General features: G+C 36.7%; 2 protein-coding genes across 8 annotated transcripts; one reads left to right on the forward strand and one right to left on the reverse strand.

Moving 5' to 3' along the window:
* On the reverse strand, nucleotides 1-11,531 carry LOC111404272. Of its 7 annotated transcripts, none has more exons than XM_023033094.1 (6): nucleotides 11,471-11,531; nucleotides 11,194-11,273; nucleotides 11,047-11,116; nucleotides 4,251-4,360; nucleotides 494-608; nucleotides 1-371 (listed from the first exon to the last, which is right to left on the reverse strand). In XM_023033094.1, exons 2-6 carry the CDS (start codon nucleotides 11,255-11,257, stop codon nucleotides 287-289), a joined length of 444 nt encoding a protein of 147 aa, XP_022888862.1. In that variant the 5' UTR covers nucleotides 11,258-11,273; nucleotides 11,471-11,531; the 3' UTR covers nucleotides 1-286. The 7 variants fall into 7 exon arrangements, with proteins under 7 accessions (XP_022888862.1, XP_022888861.1, XP_022888865.1 ...); XM_023033093.1 differs by having other exon boundaries at nucleotides 11,194-11,297; XM_023033097.1 differs by lacking the exon at nucleotides 11,047-11,116 and having other exon boundaries at nucleotides 4,251-4,355; nucleotides 11,194-11,297.
* A 119-nt stretch (nucleotides 11,532-11,650) lies between these two features.
* LOC111404271 (beta-amylase 8) lies at nucleotides 11,651-19,672 on the forward strand. Its single transcript, XM_023033090.1, is given in 10 exon segments — nucleotides 11,651-12,225; nucleotides 13,927-14,151; nucleotides 14,807-14,887; nucleotides 15,021-15,224; nucleotides 15,554-15,748; nucleotides 17,408-17,572; nucleotides 17,994-18,282; nucleotides 18,285-18,403; nucleotides 18,595-18,814; nucleotides 19,217-19,672. Coding segments are annotated over 10 exon segments (2,043 nt in total). The 5' UTR covers nucleotides 11,651-11,706; the 3' UTR covers nucleotides 19,243-19,672.
* The last annotated feature ends 128 nt before the right edge of the window (nucleotides 19,673-19,800 follow it).

The raw sequence follows: 19,800 nt of genomic DNA on the forward strand, positions 1-19,800 counted from the left end.
TTTATCGAAATTATTTGTCAAATTCATTGATAAATGAAATTTCCCTAAAAAGAATTCCAAGCTTAAGAGAATCAATATGAACAATTCAACACCTACAATTTTTAGTGAATATTTCCTCCAAGTATCAAGTCGCCAATGGCCTCGCAGTGGTCTTTGTACACCACCAGAGTTAATGATACACATTGGCAATAACTATGCTTCTTTCTAAATTCAACTTTCATTGATCATTAATAATGGATCTCCATCCTCAATGAAGTTGGAGCGAAGTGACCTTGATGCAACAATATCAAAGGTTTCTTCGGCCTAATTGCCATGCAAATTGATCAACAGCCACCATTGGACGAGATGCTGATCCTATAGAGCCCTCATATCTGAAAAATTCCATTATATGCAAGAAAAAGAATAGAAACAAGCATCACTTCATGCCCATCAAGATGAAGTCTAAAGTCGATTGTTTTCCAGAATTTTCTTAGCCAAACTTTTAAATACTTACAGTCCAACTAAGAGAAATGCTGCCGTCTGCATCACAATAGCACCTTCACCAGCAGGTTTTGAAGTGTTCATGCACCTTGCACCAAACCAACTCTCATGAATTGAGGAGACAAGGTCTGAAACAAAATTTTATCCAACGAACTTTAGAATTTTTGTAAAATAACAAGGCATTATCGTTGTCTTTCTATCAAACTCTGATAAGTATATACATTTTTAAGATTAATGTTTATGCAACAGGAAAAAAAAAAATCCATCGTGTTCTAACGAAAAACATGATATCCTTCCAAGAGAGTTCCACTTCTTTGGTTGTAAGTTCTAATTTTTATGATGCCAACACTGCTAGTGTTTGGCATGGAAGGCTATGTCACCCTAGTCCTTCAATTTTCAAGTCCAATCTTAAAAGTGTGAAGTCCCTATTTCACTTGCAAACAAGATCAATTTATGTAGCCATGCCAATTCCGTGTTTTCCCCTTGTGTAAAACCATTTGTCCCTTTGAAATTGATCATACAGATATTTGGGGTCCTGCCCCTATGTCCATGGAAGGTTATCAATGTTGTTGACCTTAAAAAATGCACCTACCATGTGGCCAGCAATTCATAACTCCACGCGGATACCTTCCTAATTCCTGTACAGTAGAGCACGTCACTTGTGGACTTTCTAGGTGGTGATGGAAGCGACTGGAAGCACTCCGACGGTCAAGTCAGTTGGCGGTATGAAAATAAAGGGTGAAACGTTCTTATAATGAGAACCATTGAAATATCTATGTAAATAGGGGAAAGGAGAGAACAAAGCATCTATTTTGTGTTTGAGTTGTATTACTTTTAAAATAACACTAAATGTGATTATATATAGGGAAAGATGTAGATTTGGAGCCGTTAGATGGAGGGGGCACCTAGCCTCATCCACTAGTCGAAGCGTCTCCTCCTAGGTGTCAATCAATCAATCCTTAGGCGGGTAGGCATTTATTGTCACTGACAAGTGGATTGATGACTTGACTCTTTGGCGTCTACTGTACAAACGTCACATCAATCAATCGTGTAAAGATTTTATTTTAGATGAATCTTTGTATAAAAGATTTCCTGGTTGGAGGAGACGAGACGATGTGGCTCCCTTATTATAGTTACATGGTACTTTATTTTCGCAATATGTTGTCCCCTTCATACCACTTCAATGCATATCATCTCGATCATCTCTTTGACACCTCGATTGAGCAGTAATGGTGACACTTCGATAATAGTGATAGGCATGGTGGTATGGAGTGACGTGGAGTGCGAGACTTATTGATTTTACTTAGCTAGCTATCATGACGGTGATGATGTGAAGCCTACTCACAAGAGGCGTAACAATGGTTCCAACAAGTCCACATACGGATATTTATATAATGCATGGACTTTAAAGCCTAGAGTAGAGTTGGAGGTAAATTGGTCTTTGTCGAGGTGATGCGTTAGCTTGAAGTAGCTTACCTTCCTTTGCGGTGTAGTTTTGTACAAAACAAACTGCTTCTTATGAAGAAGTTCTAGATCATTACCAATGTGGCAACAAACTAAGCCAAATCAACAAGGCTCGCACTCCACGTCATCCCACATCACCATGACTTTTATTATTACCAAAGCATCATCGTTACTGCTTAACCTAGAGTAGAGTTGGAGGTAAATTGGTCTTTGTCGAGGTGATGCGTTAGCTTGAAGTAGCTTACCTTCCTTTGCGGTGTAGTTTTGTACAAAACAAACTGCTTCTTATGAAGAAGTTCTAGATCATTACCAATGTGGCAACAAACTAAGCCAAATCAACAAGGCTCGCACTCCACGTCATCCCACATCACCATGACTTTTATTATTACCAAAGCATCATCGTTACTGCTTAATCGAGACGTTGAAGTGATATGAGCCAAGGTTATATCGTCAAAGTGGTATGAAGGAAACCACACTTGTTGTGGAAATAAAGTATCATGCCAATATGATAAGGGAGCCACATCGCCTTGTCTCTTTCAACCTGGAGATCTTCTATACAAAGATCCATCTAAAATAAAATCTTTACACGATTAATTGATGTGATGTTTGTACAACAGACATCAAAGAGTCAAATCATGAATCTGTTTGTTAGGGACATTACATGCTCGCCCACCCAAAGACTAATTGGTTGACACTTAGGAGGAGACACTTCAGCCAGAGATGAGGCCACGTGCCCTTCCATCTAACAGTCCCCAATCTACCCTTTTCCCTATATATACTCACACTTAGTGCCACTTTAAAGGTAATATAACTCTAAACACAAAATGGATATTTTCTTCTACTTAGTGCCACTTTAAAGGTAATATAACTCTAAACACAAAATGGATATTTTCTTCTCCTCTTTCCCCTTTTACGTAGATATTCCGATGTTTGATATTACAAGAACAGTCCCCCTATATTTTCATACCGTTAATTGACTTGATCATTAGAGTGCTCATGACTGTTTTCACCATCATTGAAAAAGGCCATGAATGACTAATAGCGTGCTCTAGTGTAGGAAGGTATCCCCGTGGAGTTATAAGAGTTGTTGGTCACGTGGGAGCTACATTTTTTGAGATCAACAAATACTATGCTCATTTCATTAAAGCAATTTCAGTCCCTTTTTGAGAGGCAATTTTTGATAAAATTGAAATGTTTGCAATCTGACAGAGACGGGAGCATAGGCTGTTTAAGCCTTATTCAGAAAAAACTTGGGTTCCACTTTAGACACACTTGTCCCCACATGAATCTACAAACTGGGAGGGCCGAGAGAAAACACAAACACATCGTAGAATTTTGCCTAACACTCCTTGCAAAATCTAGTGTGTCATTTAACTTCTGGTGGAAGGCATTTACCACCAATATATTTTTTTAATTAACAAGATGGTAAAATCTAATATGGAGGTAAAATCTAATATGGAAGATGATAACAGTGTTTTACCCGCTTATCCGCTTGACAAAATATTGCTATTTAAGCGGTTATCTACTTAATTTAGTGTAAATATGTTAATTATAGGAAAAATCCGAATCGGAATGCAATTGGCACGAATAAAAACAATTATGAACTTAATTGGAGTTGATTCGGAGAATTTGAAGATCTACCATATTGAAAGTGACTAATAAGATGAATTATGATACCAATTGGAGGAAATTTACAAGTTCCGGAGCTCAGTTCAATATTTGGAAAGTTAGGGGACTTAATTGTGAACTTTCGAAACTTAAAACAGTTTGATTTCAAATAATTGTGGATGATGAGGATTGAAGTTTAAAGATCAAAATATACAAATAGGAAGGCACTCAAGCAAAACCAAAGGAGAAATTTAGGAACCAAGTTGCGGAAAGCAAAATAATGGACCTTGCGCCACAAGGCTCGTTCCATGACACAAACTTCATAAATTGGCCCCAAACAAAATCTTAATATTCAATATTCATTTTGTCGCAGTGCGACAGAAAACCAAAAATTAATTAGCAATTTCACACTTGGAAATTGGCCCAGAACACAATCATCCTAAAATTTTCGGCCTGACATCTTCAATGACTAACAGCGACAACCCCCAATAAGCAAAAAACGTACACAATTAAGAGTAGTTACCAGAATGAGAGTACAAGTTCACAACAAAAAATTGAAATGAAATGCCAGAATGCAGTTTCAGTCAAAATCATTACCAAGCATAAATTTAACCACAAAGAAATGACATAAGAAAACTGCTGCGGAAAACTAACAAAAGAAAAGATGACAGCGTATTCATTACTGACATGAAACTCACACTGGTTTAATCCAATAAAGAAGCTCTCTGTTCGAAGTTTGTTTCTATTAACATAACCGACGAACTGACTGAGTTCAATTGGATAAGATTGTATGCCCTCTTCCTCTGCTCTACAAGAAAGGAGATGAGCTTTAAAACTGGTGCTCTCAGAAGTTGGCAGAAATACTATATTGATGCATAAACACTAGTGATAGGGTTTCATGCAGCTGTTTAACTCAGCAACCAGATGCCAAGAAATATATAATTAGACAGGTGAGCATTTGTATAGAATGAGCTGCTGCTTTGTGTAGGCAGAGGTTTCAAGACACAGAACACTCTCCACTTGTATGTTGGCGATACCCTCGTGCACTAGGTCGGACCTAAGAATAAATAAAGAAGGAAGCAAGAAGAAAGATCCAATTGCTCTTCCAGTCAACACACAAAATTATACAATAAAAAAAGAAGATAAAATGCAATTTTTGGAGGTGAAGATTTGCCCAAGTTACTGAAATAGCGCATACTTAAAACTGAAGGCCAGTAATGCAGACTCTTAAATTGTCTAGAGATCTGGGTTTTTCTTCAATTGTCCTTAATAATAATAATAATAAAAAATAATAATAATAATAATAATAAAGAAAGAAAACAACTTGCATATAAGTCAACTTGTCCTAAAATGGATCCTAATTACTTTTGAGAAAAGCTTTCTCCACGTGATACTTTTTATCAGGATACATAAATCTCCTCACAATAATCAAAAGAAACTGTCACAACCTTTCATGTTTACTTTGGAAAATCTTGGCAGTGCGAGAGGTACCTATGCCAGCTATTAGGCAAGGAACTGGAGATGAAGAGAAATCATCTCTGCCACCTCATGTTCTTAAAATCCCATTGCAAACACAGGTTTCTAATTTTTAAAGGAGAAAAATGTTATATAAGCACTCTCCCAAAAAAACTCAAAAATCAAGGTTATTCCTTCTCCTTGTTTCAATTTTCATGAAAAAAGTGAAAGCACTGGAAATAAAATTCTAATCATTATTCAAGGAGTCAGTACAGATCCAAATATCCATAAAAATTAGTTTTTGATACTCCAGTAATCGCTCTGTTCTTTTTTCATTGTGTGTGAATATCATACCATGAGTTGGAAGTTGGTAGTCTGCTTTTGACTTAGACCACAAGCTCTTTCATTATAAAAATTGAACAGTGCCTTCGTAAATCGAATTTAAAAAATGAAAATTGTAGTGATACATGACATATTCCATACGAGAGGCCGTAGGGAAGATCTCTGTGCAACTTCAAAAATGTGTATAAGCTAAACTTCTATTATTCTTTCAAGCTTCAGTTTTGCCACGACCACTCCCAAAAAAGCAAAAACAATAGTAGGAAAAATAAACTATTATATATAAGCTCGAGAACTTTCACCTCATTGGAAGAGATCCTAGAAATTAGGAATAGCTACCGCGGTAAGAAATCACTGATCATCTACTACATCTAGCTCATCCTCTATTGGTAATAGGTTATTAGGTTTCTACTTAGGTTCCATAGCTAACCATTCATTTCTTCATTATTCTTTCCTCAGTTAATATCTCTGCCATATAACCTATAACTAGGAAGAGATATTATCAGAGCTTTATTCCTTTTCAAAGACATGTCATGCAACCCCTTACCTTACAATTTGACCCTGTGGAATATTTTGGTAGACTATGATTAGTTTCCAAATAATGAGATTAGGATAATTAGCATCTCAATGTCCAAGATTTTTTCTGTTTTCCTAATTGGTTAGTTTTCTATGTTTTGTCTTCCTTGATTTAAGGAGTTTGGTGAACCTAATTGATGGTTTCCTCTCCTATTTATTACTGTAATCTTTGCCTATTCCATAATAGAAAATAAGAAGAATTTTCTCTCATATTTTTCTTCATGGTATCAGAGCATGCTCTAAGCTTGAAACAATTTCAAGTCTAATGATGGTCAAATACGGAATGGCCATTGACAAGAGCAGCACTTTAGATGCCACTTCCTGTCAAACCCAAGCCTCTCACAATGGCGGATCTGAAAATCTTGCACTCCCAATAACTGGGCATAAGCTGAATGGACACAATTACCTTCAATGGGCTCAATCTGTGATGATGTTCGTATCAGGAAAAGGAAAAGATGATTACCTCAATGGTGCCGCTAAACCTCCTAAAAAGGAAGACCCACTTTTTCTGAAATTGGGCAGAATTTCATGTTCTACGGAACCGCGAAAGAAGTTTGGGATGCGGCAAAGGAAACTTATTCTGATAATGACAACACAGCAGAATTGTTGGAGATCAAAAGTAGCCTTCATGATTTACGCCAAGGTGATTTGTCTGTCACTCAATACTAAACAATCTTACTCGTTTTTGGCAACAATTGGCCGTTTTTGAGGAATTGGACTGAGATCGCCCTGGAGATGCGGCCAAATACAGAAAAATAGTTGAGAAGGACAGAGTCTCTAAGTTCTTATTTGGACTAAATAAAAATCTTGATGAAGTTAGAGGAAGAGTGTTCGGCATGAGGCCTTTACCTTCAATTTGAGAAGCTTTTTCAGAGGTAAGAAGAGAAGAGAGCATAAAGAAGATTATGATGGGAGGACAAGGCAACCCAAGTGCTACACCCGCATCAGAAGGTTCAGCCCTTGCAACTCGTGCAATAATCTCAACTGGTAACCCCCAAAATCGCAAAGGCAAACCTTGGTGTGACCATTGTCGCATACCTGGACATAAAAGAGATACATGCTAGAAAATCCACGGGAAGCCAGCCGATTGGAAACCAAATAAGCCACTTCAAAATAAAGAAGGACGTGGCTTTACAGTAACTTCAGATGAACAGCCAACAACTGAAGCTGCCCCATTCAATAAAGAGCAAATAGAAATGCTGCAAAAAATGTTCAGCCAACTCCAGTCAAACCCTACAACATCTACTACTATTAGCATAGTATCTGTCGCTCAAAAAGGTACTTTTCTAAGTGCTCTGGGAGTCAAAATTGAGGATCAACAACCTTAGATTATTGACTCTAGAGCCTCTGACCACATGACTGGAAATGCTTCTTTATTCTACGAATACAGTCCATGCTTAAAGAATTATAAAGTGAGAATAGCAGATGGTTCTCTATCCACAATAACTGGTATTGGGACAATCATTATCTCAAAGGCAGTAACTTTGAAATCTGTGTTGTTTGTTCCAAATTTGACTTGTAATCTCTTGTCCATTAGCAAACTTACTAGAGACATGAATTATGTTACTAAGTTCTTCCCTACTCATTGTGAATTTCAGGATTTGGTTTCGAGGAGGGCAACTGGCACTGCTAAAGAAAGTGAAGGTGTCTACCTCTTCAAGGGTGATGATCAAAATGAAAAACAATACCAAAATGTTCATCGTGATGATCAAAATAAAAAACAATGCCCAAATGTTCATCGTGGTTCTAGGAGTTTTAATTCAGTGGTTATTTCAAATAATGAAAGTGCTATTATGTTATGGAACCTTTGATTAGGTCATCCAAGTTTTATGTGCCTTGAAAAATTATTTCCATCTTTGTTTATCAATAAAAATTCAAAATCTTTCCAACGTGAAATCTACCAATTATCTAAACACACTCGAAAATCGTATCCGACTCATACATAGTGATATTTGGGGTTCTTCACGAGTCAATAATATTTCAGGAACCCGATGGTTTATCTCCTTCGCTGATGATCATTCTAGAATCACCTGGATATTCCTTCTTGAACATGGGATAGTTCATCAGAGTTCTTGCATAGACACGGAAAAACAAAATGGGATAGCTGAGAGAAAAAATAGACACATTTTAAAAGTGGCTCGTTCTATTATATTCACTACTCATGTTCCAAAACACTTCTGGGTGGAAGCCGTTCTTACTGCCACCTATCTCATCAATAGAATGCCCTCATGAGTCCTAAAATTCCTAACTCCATGCCACGTACTCACACAAATCTACCCACAATCCAGACTCATCTCGTCCTTACCACTAAAAGTCTTTGGGTGTACAACATTTGTCCACATACTGCCTCATCAAAGGAGCAAACTCGATCCCAAGGCCATAAAATGCATATTTATTGGATATTCTTCTCACCAAAAAGGTTACAAATGCTACTCCCCAACCACTCGAAAGTTTTATAATACCATGGATGTAACCTTCTTCGAAAATCAACCTTTTTACTCCAAAACTCATATTGAGGGGGAGAATGATTCCATCATAAAAGAATATCAGTTTTGGCAAGATGAGAATAATTCTTCCTTTGAACAGCCTTCCACAATCCCTAGTTCTTCTAATTCGAGTAACAACATTACACTTCCAATTGTACCCATTCTACCCGAGTCTACTCAAAATTCCGTTCTTCCCGAACCTATTCTAAACAATTCTGAAATGGTGAGTCAACAAGAAAAATTGGAGAGATTTAAAGGGTTTGTATACTCGAGAAAACCAACAACTCTGATGGAGGTAGATCACTTTACTTTTCCTGAGCAAAACCAAGAGACCACTTCGAATTCAGATAATACAATTCAAGGTAACACTAATTCTTATCCTGGTAATGACCTTGATATTCCCATTGCTCAAAGGAAAGGTGTTAGGTCATGTACTCGATATCCAATTGTAAACTTTGTGACAGATGAGAGATTATCCCCTTACTATCGTGCGTTCACTTCAAACTTAACTGGCATAGAAATTCCACATTGCATACAAGAGGCTCTAAAGCATCCCGAATGGAAGAAAGTGGTTGATGAAGAAATTTAGGCCCTTGAGAGTAATGGAACGTGGAAACTCACAGAACTTCCCAAAGGAAAACAACCTATGGGATGTAAGTGGATATTCAATGTCAAGTACAAGGCAGACGGAAGCATTGATAGGTATAAGGCAAGACTTGTGGCGAAAGGTTTCACCCAAACCTACGGGATTGACTACCAAGAAACATTTGCTCTGGTTGCCATGTTAAATACTAAATGTGTCCTATTATCCTTAGCAGCAAACTTAGATTGGCCTCTCCACCAACTTGATATAAAAAATGCATTCCTTAATAGAGACTTAGAAGATGAGGTCTACATGGAAATTCCTCCGGGTCTCAAAAACCCAAACAATGCCAACAGTGTATGTAAATTGATAAAATCTCTTTATGGCCTCAAGCAATCTCCAAGGGCATGGTTTGAAAGATTCACTACAGAAATCAAGAAGTATGGGTACACTCAAGGCCAATCAGATCACACCTTATTCATAAAGAAGTCATTCGAAGGTAAAATTGCCATTCTTATCGTTTATGTGGATGATATCATATTGATAGGGAATCATGTAGAAGAAATAAGTCACTTAAAGAATACTCTTGCTGAAGAGTTTGAGACCAAGGACCTTGGTGTAATGAAATACTTTCTTGGAATGGAAATAGCACGATCAAGCATAGGTATTACGGTTTCTCAACGGAAGTATACACTAGATTTACTTAAGGAGACTGGCATGCTCGGCTGTAAGCCTTCAGATACTTCTATGGACTCCTCCAAAAAACTAGATGTAAAGGAAGGTGCCACAACAGTTGACAAAGGAGGTACCAAAGACTAGTGGGAAAACTCATTTACTTGTCTCACACAAGACCAGACATTAGTTTCCCTGTTAGTGTGGTTAGCCAGTTCATGAACAATCCAACTAATGATCACCTCAAGGCAGTATATAGAATTCTTAGATATCTTAAGAAAACACCGGGAAAATGGCTGTTTTTCAAGAAAGGGACATATAGAGGCATAGAAATCTTTTCAGACGCTAATTGGGCAGGATCCTTGATTGATCGAAGGTCTACCTCTGGCTATTGTTCATATGTATGGGGAAATCCGGTCACTTGGAGAAGCAAGAAGCAATCAGTTGTTGCTAGAAGTAGTGCTGAAGCAGAATTTAGATCAATGGCGCACGGAATTTGTGAAGGAATGTGGCTAAAAAGACTTGGAAGAATTGAAGATACTATCTGATGATCCAATAAAAATAAAGTGTGATAATCAAGCTGCAATCCGCATTGCAAAGAATCCAGTTCACCATGATAGGACCAAGCATGTCGAAATTGATCAGCACTTCATAAAAGAGAAGATTGATCAAGAAATCATCAAACTAGATTACACTCTGTCGAATCTTCAAATTGCAGATATCCTCACCAAAGCTCTCAATCGAGACCAATTTGAAATTCTTGTTTCTAAGCTGGGAATGATAAACATATATTGCGCAGCTTAAGGGGGAGTGTGGAATATTTTGGTAGACTAAGATTAGTTTCCAAATAATGAGATTAGGATAATTAGAATCTCAATCTCCAAGATTTTTTCTGTTTTCCTAATTGGTTAGTTTTCTATGTTTAGTCTTCCTTGATTTAAGGAGTTTGGTGAACCTAATTGATGGTTTCCTCTCCTATTTATTACTGTAATCTTTGCCTATTCCATAATAGAAAATAAGAAGAATTTTCTCTCATATTTTTCTTTAGACCTATTAACTGCGAAGGCATTGACCCAATAATAAGCCATTTTAGTGTAATTAGTAATCAATGATAAACTTCTTTCCCTAGAACCTTTCCTCCATGGGGATTTCAAGTGGCCTCTAGAAAGAAAGAAGTTATAAACCTCTAGAAGGTGGGGTCCAATAACTAAATCACATACTACAATCACCGTGTAAACAGTTTCTTGCAATAAAGCAGGACATAAATGTAGATAACAAGATGTTCTACGAAAACCATGAAGATCCCTTTTGAATTCCAAACGAAGGCAGCAAGATTTATAAAGACACTGTTCAAAATGGCAGCAAATTTGTATATTCTCTTACATGGTAGATACAAGGCGAGCAGGTCCGGTAGGATCATAGTTAATTAACAGAGCACCCCTCAATGGTTGACCTGGAAATTTTTTACCTCGTTTCATTCCAGAATGATAAAAGAAACACTTCAAATTGGAGTGTTAAATGCATGCTCACCTGAAGAACCCACGTAGTTGGATGCCCATTTGTCCCAAATTCTTTGCACAAAACCCCAGTCCATTGTTTTTCTTCCGCAACTGGAAGCGCTAAGATTTACAGCACTAGAAAAACGGCATTGTGGAAAATGAAATAGGGAAAACAACATAGTCATTTCATCAAACAGTTGTCGTGCAGCTTGAATTCAATTAGAAGATATACACAATTATCTAAATTTCAATAGCGTTTAAAAAGAAAAGAAATAATTATCGACAAGAACTGAAGATCGATTCTTTACGCTTATATGCTTGCTTCGAACTCCCCGAGAAGTCGCTGCGATAATTATTATACGCTAACGAAGATCTATAAATGGATGTAAGGGAAAAGAAAATATTGCACAATTCGTCCCAACCTATTGACAGAATGCAATTTGGTCCATAATATATTTCTTTGACAGGAGTCGTCCCCAAGGTACTGTTTGGGTAAGTTTGAGAGAGCAAAACTATTTGATGAAGCAGCAAAGTTAAGTGAAAAATGAAAGCAAACACCATGAATCACCCTCACCACTCCTTCATCGCCACTCCTCAAGATCTAGATCCCCAACCACCACCGCCACCGCAACAGTCCGGCGCCGACACTGCCACAACCACTGCCACCCAACGCTACCATCCCCAACCTCACCCAGTCCAACCCCAACCAACGCGCCGTCCTCGTGGCTTCGCAGCCACAATGTCTAATAATACTAATACAACCACCACCAGCACTCCCCCACCGAAAAGCAGGAAAGAAAGGGAAAAGGAAAAGGAGCGGACTAAGTTGAGAGAACGTCACCGGAGGGCCATCACCAGCCGTATGTTGGGAGGTCTCCGCCAGTATGGCAACTTCCCGCTGGCTGCCCGAGCCGACATGAATGATGTGCTCGCGGCCCTCGCCCGCGAGGCCGGGTGGATTGTTGAGACTGACGGCACTACCTACAGACAATCCTCGCAGCCTCCTCCTCCTGCGGCTAATCTTCCTAACATTAATCATTACAATAATAATACTTCCAATATGGTGAGTATAGTTGGAACTAGAAAAGAACAGGGATTTTTTTAGCTGGTTTTGTTTATTTCTAGGTTTATATGGCCTTTGAATTGTGTTGCTTTAGTTTTTAGTTGGGAAAGTGACAATTTTTAGACCTTTTTTGTGCTATGGTAAATGCTAAGAACAAGAATTACGGAATTATGGATGTGTGTGTATGACTACCTTGCAGGAGATGGATCTTGCTATCTAGTTAGTAATTGAAGAGATGTGAGTAGAAGAATTTATTATTGTATCTTCATTATTGCCTTGCTGTAGTTTGAAGGTTGGAATGTTCTTGTCCTTTTTGCAATGAATGTTCAAACTAAAACTACCTACTTAATCAAATATAGATTTTATGGTTTACACTTGCTAAATTAATTGCATTTTTTTTGTTTCAGATACCTAATGATAAGCTTCCCTGAGAGCTTTAGAAGATGAAACGGAATCAAAGAATTTTTGTTGGGGATTGCAAGTTATCGATTTAGTGTGCATTTGCGTCAATACCCAGTGAACATTATTGACTCTAGCAGTGTTTCAATGAATTCAAAACCAATAACAGCTGTATTAATCTTAGAGTAGCAGGACTAATACTTATTTTCTTTCCTTTGACATGCTTTAGTGGATTCTTAAGTTTTCTTGTTTTGTGAGAAAAATGTTCTTCGCCTTTTAAACTTAAAAATTATAAAAATTGAAAAGTATTGTTTTTAATGCTGGGGCATGTTCAGGGTACCTGCTCCAGAAAGACTAGAGGGTGAAAGTGTTGGGTATGTGCCTGACCTTACACATCCTATTAATCTAAAAAAGGTAATTTGATTTTGTTATTTATTTAGTTCAACATTAAGCATTGAAGCCACATCCCATTCCTTCGTCTCAGTTTTTTACCTTGTCCCCTGTTCTTGATGGAAGAAGTGATCTTGTGGAACTCTATGTATTCCACGAAATCCAGTATGCACATTCGTAGTTCTGCAGCTATGTTGCTGTGAAAAAAGCTAACAATTGACTGATTGTCCCTTCTCCTTACATATTATCTACCAATAAACTATATTGGTTCCTATTCGCCCATAGTTGATGCTTCTTATATGGTATCCTGGCAAGAGGGGCCACCTTCAAAGGTTCTCTTAATGCTTAGATGCCCCTGTTTGTGGGAAATCTCCCGTTGTACATCCTTAAGAATGGCATAATAAGATTTGATCCTATTAATCATACAATGTATATTTATATTCTTGCATTAAAGATGATCAGTATGACTGTACAACAGATTATTCTAACATTGTAGCTTTACATTTTACCATCACAAGCCAAATAATCTCCTATCCTGCCCCTTATCTTCTAGATGATAAATTTGGTATACCTACTGAATCCATGATTTTGCTATGTTGAATTAGTATGACTAGTTGAACTACTTATATAGGCATATGGAAAATTTATTATGTGCTTGGATGGCTGCTGCCTTTACATTTTTGTGCTGATCTTCTATGCTTTGATTGTTGAGGAATTTGCTTTATTCATTATCATTGCTTTGATTTTTGATGCATATGGTGACAGCTTACTCAATATACGACACAATAATTGTTTAAAGAGGACTGATCATATTTGAAGCTCTTACGAGTATATAGATAACCTGTCTCATTTTACTGCACTACGTTGTAAAAGCCTATCCTCTTTCTCATTATTTGGTGCAAATTTGTGTAGGGAGCATATCCAGTGAGGTCAGTTGAAAGCCCACTATCTTCTAGCTCTTGGAAAAATTGTTCCACAAGATCTTCAGTAGACTGTCAGCCATCAGATCTCAGAATCAATGAGACTCTATCGCCAGCATCTCTAGATTCTGTTGTTGTTGCAGAGAGGGATGCGAAGTTTGATAAAGGTACAAGTGCTTGTGCCATCAATTCACCTGAATGTTTTGGAGCAGACCAGGTAATTTTAAGTCTTTTTCCTGATAGTTTACTGGAGAGTTGGTAAATTTCTGGTGCTGCATTTTGATAAAAAACCTAGTTCTTGTCATCCAAATTCTTTCTTGTTCCTTTTCCGTTCATGGAGCTTTTAACTATGTTTTTCAATTAATTACTGGTGTTATTATTGTTCATTGTATTGTTCATATTCCATCTGAACTGTTAATTGAATGATGACTTCTAGCAGAGTTATCTGCAGTGCAGCGATTCTTATTCTGACTGCATGTGCAATTTCAAGTCTCATTTTTGTTGAATACTTACCAAAATATGCACTCTATCTCTGATAAAAACTTAGAAAGTAGTTTCTACTTTTTTTTTTAATTCTGATTTAGGTTCTTATAGTAATTATTAATTCTGAGGTAGGAAAAAAAAATTGTTGTTTGAGTATTTGGACTGGCATTTCTAAACCATGCAGTCATTTGATATATATGGCGATACTTAATTCCTCCCTGAATTTTTCTCTCAATTATTCATTTCTTCTCTTTCTTTTGTTCTTATTTCTCTCTCTTTCTTTCCTGTCCTCCATCTGTGCACATGATAAAGACCTGACATAGATGCTTCTGGGTGCTTCTATTCTATGCGTAATGAATAATTCTCAAGCTTATGGTTGACTTGTGCAGATTGTGCAAGATATTCATTGTGGGGAGCATAGAAGTGGCTTTCAGGGAACCTTCTATGTCCCTGTTTACGTGAGACTAGCTGTAAGTGGTTTATCTACTCCTCCAATTCTCTTAAAATATCTACCTCATGCTATCTTACTTTCTTCCTTTTGTTCCGTGAACATTCCTGCTCCATATGTGGACTGATTTATTCTGTGTGCCTCAATTCTGGCAGACTGGCTTAATCAACAATATCTGCCAGCTAGTGGATCCTGAAGGAATTAAAGATGAGTTACAGCATTTGAAATCTTTGGGTGTTGATGGCGTTGTTGTAGACTGCTGGTGGGGCATCGTTGAAGGATTGAATCCACAAAAGTACAAATGGTCAGGATATAGGCAACTGTTTGACATCATTCGTGAGTTTGACATTAAGTTGCAGGTAATAATGATTTAACGTCTTGATTATTTTTATTTATATCACTAATTTCTGCTTGGTATAAATAATAAACTATTAAAAACTCTCGTTATATTAAAAATGCTGCTGTGGTGCATAAATGCCAGCAACTCTCCAAATGTTTCTCTACAAATTGTCTTTAAAGATTGTCTTTTGTGCATGTGATCTAACAATGCTTTAAGCATTCATTTTCGCGTTTCAATTTTTATCCTTTTGTTGCTTAAGTAAATTTCTTATTAGATTGATGGAAGTAATTTAGTCTGCTGAGAATTTCCTTGAGGAGCAACTTTAACTAAGTCTACTTTTTTCTGAAGGTTGTAATGTCATTTCATGAATATGGAGGAAATGATTCTGGTGGTATCTATATAACCCTCCCTCAATGGGTTTTGGAGATTGGAAAAAGCAATCAGGATATATATTTCACGGATCGTGAAGGAAGAAGAAATACTGAATGCCTTTCTTGGAGCATTGACAAAGAAAGAGTATTAAGGGGAAGAACTGGCATAGAGGTAATAACTTATTGTTTTATGTGTCCCATGAAGAACTGACTTTGCTTTTTAAATCTTCCTAATATATTTGCATTTTTTAATACTAGTTTGTTGACCTTCAGTTCAATTTGATTTCTTAACTTTGTGACTATTTAATCCCATCTATATTTCAGTATTTAATATGCACCATATTTGGTAGCTCGTTCTTCAGTCAAAAGGAGGATTTATTGCTTCTTTGCTTTTGCTTTTGCATCAGTCAACTGCCAAAGAAACATTATTTGCTTCTTAAAGAAAGAAGTCATATATCAAATGCCATATATCATAAGTGGCAGGGTAAAAGGAAACATGAAATTGATAAAGGAGGGAAGAAAGCAACAGATGCACAATTAACAACATCCACATCAGCTTGAAAATTTAGGCTCCGTTTAGTTTTAGTTTTAAGTTTTGAATTTATTTTCAATTTTTTGTTTTGAGAGTGCTTTAAGATTGCAGAAAATGCGTTTAGTTTGTCATTTTGAAAAATTATTTCTAAAAAAGAAAATTGAAAAGCACATTTGGTTTGGAATTTTTAGAAATTGTTTTATAATATTTTATTCAATGAATTTGTTTATTTAGTAAAATATAATAATTTTTTGCTAATATATTATCAAGTAATATATACATCTTAAAGTTGGTGAATCTTTTTCCTGCTACAAAAAAATAATAAATTGACTTGGCAAAAAGTAGGAAATAAACATAGAAAAATTAATGACATGAACACATAATTACATAAGGTGATTATGAATTATAAGATTGAAGCATATAGGTGCAAGTGGATTAAGATTTTATGCGTAAATATTGATAACAGAAATAAACAAATTGAGGAGTGCTTGGATGTAAAACCCGGACTTGGAGTCATTTTGGAGCAAAAAGACTATATTTTAGCCTTATTGGAGTGAATAGGAGCAATTGAAGGCTAACCGGATTGCACGGAGGAAAGTCCCAAGTTTCGAGAGTGAAATTAAACTTATCGAATGTTGGAGGATAAAATTGCACATTTTCAAAATTCGTGGATGACCGATTTAGGAGATTATTGAGGTTCAAGGGCCAACATGGAAGTTCTTGGAAGTTTCAAGATCAATATGTGGAAGATTAAGACGAAAAAGGATCAAAATTAGATGAAAATCAAGAAGCATGAATCAAATTGAACTAAAGCTAAAAAGTTCAAGGTGACCACTGTTTGTGAACAGGAGTTTGAAGGGAGTTTTATCAAAGTCTTCCACTCCATCATTTAAACACTGTAAACATTCAAAGCATTGAAAACTTGTTTTGAATTTTATGTTAATCTTGTTTTCAAAATTCACAATTAAAAATACCAAACTAAACAATATTGGGTGTTCTGCAAAATTAAAAACAACGAACCAAACCTACCTTATTCTTTCAGTGAATTTTACCTCACCCGATGTACCTCCAGTTGCTTGCTTTTTCAGTTCTGTGGTTGTTACATCCTTACCTAAGTACGCCTTATTATCACCTAACAAGATTCCCATATATATATTTCTATGCACCCATTAGAGTTACCATGCTAATAGCATTGACATATGGCAGTTTCCTTTAGAGAAGTTATTGAGTCAGTGTGTTTTTCCAAAATCCTTAATTTTGTTTAGTTAATTCGGTACTCACTTAAGGAAAAAAATGCAGGTCTATTTTGATTTCATGAGAAGTTTCCGAACTGAGTTTGATGATTTATTCATTCATGGCTTCATTTCTGCTGTGGAAATTGGACTAGGAGCTTCAGGGGAGCTGAAGTACCCTTCTTTTTCAGAAAGGATGGGTTGGAGATACCCTGGTATTGGTGAGTTTCAGGTATCTGATAAATCTCAGTTTCTTTTTATTATTGTGCATCTGTTAAAGGTCAGGGAAATTTACAAAAATTGTGGGCAAGTTGGGGAAGACTTTCCATCATCTTTGTTTAGTGTCTTGAAATTAACTTTTGGTCATTAGTTCGGGGGGAAGAAAATTAAATGAAACCCAAGTGATAGGATTCATTCAACATTTGATGTGCGCTCACTGTTGTGCCTATGGTGCTGGTAATTATTATATTGATTGTTTCACCTTGATTGGCCGAATTAGGTATTTACATCACTACGACAAGGTGGATTCTAGTGTTCTTATGTTGTTGACTGTTGAATAGTTCAAGTGTGCATGCTTGTATTATGAAATTTGACTATGTGCTCTCTATAGTTTTACCTGTTCCCCTTGTTCTTTTTTTTTGTTTTGTTTCCAGTGTTATGATAAATATTCGCTGCAAAATCTTCTTAAAGCTGCAAAACTTCGTGGACACTCTTTCTGGGCTCGAGGGCCTGATAATGCTGGTTATTATAATTCTAAGCCACATGAAACTGGATTCTTCTGTGAACGTGGTGATTATGATAGCTACTATGGACGTTTCTTCCTCCATTGGTACGCTCGGGTCTTAATTGATCATGCTGATAATGTTCTCTCCCTTGCGAACCTTGCATTTGAGGACACACAAATAGTAGTTAAGGTACTTTTCCAACTAACCTCCAGTCATTTTATTTCTTCCAGGCATATCCACCGCATTCTGTGACAGTGAAGTTTGTTGTCCCAGGATTGCAGGTTTCATATCATGAAATTGATGATTCCTTGTCAGATCCTGAAGGCTTGAGTTGGCAGGTAGTTACTGTAATGGTATTATTATCTTCTTTTACACTATGCTGCATACTTGCTCTTAAGAAAATATAACAAGAGCTAGAATTTTATGGTATTCAGTTTCCAGGGTTGGAGGTGGTAACACTCTTTTTCACACTAAAAGATTATTTTGCAGCAATTATCAGATTTGATGTTTACTATTCCCATTGTTGCAGGTTTTAAATTCTGCCTGGGAACGAGGGCTCACTGTAGCTGGTCAAAATGCACAATCATGTTATGATAGAGATGGATTCACAAGGCTAGTTGAGATTGCAAAACCAAGAAATAATCCTGACCACTGCCACTTCTCTTTCTTTATATTTCAACAACCTTTGCCTTCGATTGAAAGAACTATATGCTTCTCGGATTTTGATTGCTTTATTAAAAGCATGCATGGTAAGTGTTCCTGATAATCTCTCTTGTCAACAATATTTTTATTCTCAACAATTTATGATTCTTGCATCGTGAAGTAAAAGTAGCTACTTGCTCTAATTCGTTTATCAAATTACTACTGTTGAAATCACATATTGATGGAAATTTTGGCAACCAATGTACAAATACTGTTAGTGCTCAATGACGATAGTTATTTTTTCCCAGTGTCATAAAAGGTGATCCTGCGTTCGTGCTTTTACTGAAGGGAAGTTATCCCATGATCTAATCAGAAGACTAATAGTAGTGATGCCAGCATCGTATGCATATAGTTTGGACTCCCGATTGCTGCCCTTCTTTGTATTTCACATAATTTTTCTTTCAACCTTTTTGGTTATCTCCAATCCATGTTTGCTTTAACCTTTGCAGGAGATCCGAGTAATTCAGAGTCCTAATTTGTATCACAAAATTCTAGAATTTGGAAAGAGTAAATGTTCATTTCTGGAAGGACAGACAATGCCGGGAAGTAGAATTACCATAGATGTGAACCCTGCAACCGATATCCTTCAACAAGGAAGGTGCAATGGAAATGATGGAATCTGTACATTCAGTAGGTGTTCCTCGTCTTCACCTAGGATAGTAAATATAACTTAAATCTTAAGAACATGAAGCCGCAGTTTTTGTATTTGTATCTTCAAGACCTCAGATTTCCATGGGTACTTATTCTTGATTAAACATATATCTAAAGAAATGTTTAAAGTTAAGAGTCAGGATTCCTTGTATATGTCAATGTTAAATGGAACATGAGAATGACTGTGGCCTCTATTGCTCGCGTCCATCTGTTAACATGAAAATTTAGTAGATTTTCTGGTTACATTCATGGCATTTTGTCGCATAATAGTTCTCTTATGCAGTCCATTTTTACCGTCCTTGGGATCCACATGATTGTTTTCTTTGTTCTTTTACGTGCATTTTATTTTTCTATAGACCCCCTTTATATCGAATATGTTCTT

Source organism: Olea europaea, chromosome 11 (assembly GCF_002742605.1).
Source record: "Olea europaea var. sylvestris chromosome 11, O_europaea_v1, whole genome shotgun sequence".
Taxonomy (NCBI): Eukaryota; Viridiplantae; Streptophyta; class Magnoliopsida; order Lamiales; family Oleaceae; genus Olea; species Olea europaea.

What these genes read in the sequence shown, in the direction of transcription:
- LOC111404272 (XM_023033091.1), bottom strand. Translation starts at nt 11,347, where the DNA reads ATGACTATGTTGTTTTCCCTATTTCATTTTCCACAATGCCGTTTTTCT. An exon ending in CAACTACGTGGGTTCTTCAG is followed by an intron (nt 11,117 to 11,193) that starts GTGAGCATGCAT and finishes AAAAATTTCCAG; the next exon opens with GTCAACCATTGAGGGGTGCT. An exon ending in CTTTATTGGATTAAACCAGT is followed by an intron (nt 609 to 4,250) that starts GTGAGTTTCATG and finishes ATTTTGTTTCAG; the next exon opens with ACCTTGTCTCCTCAATTCAT.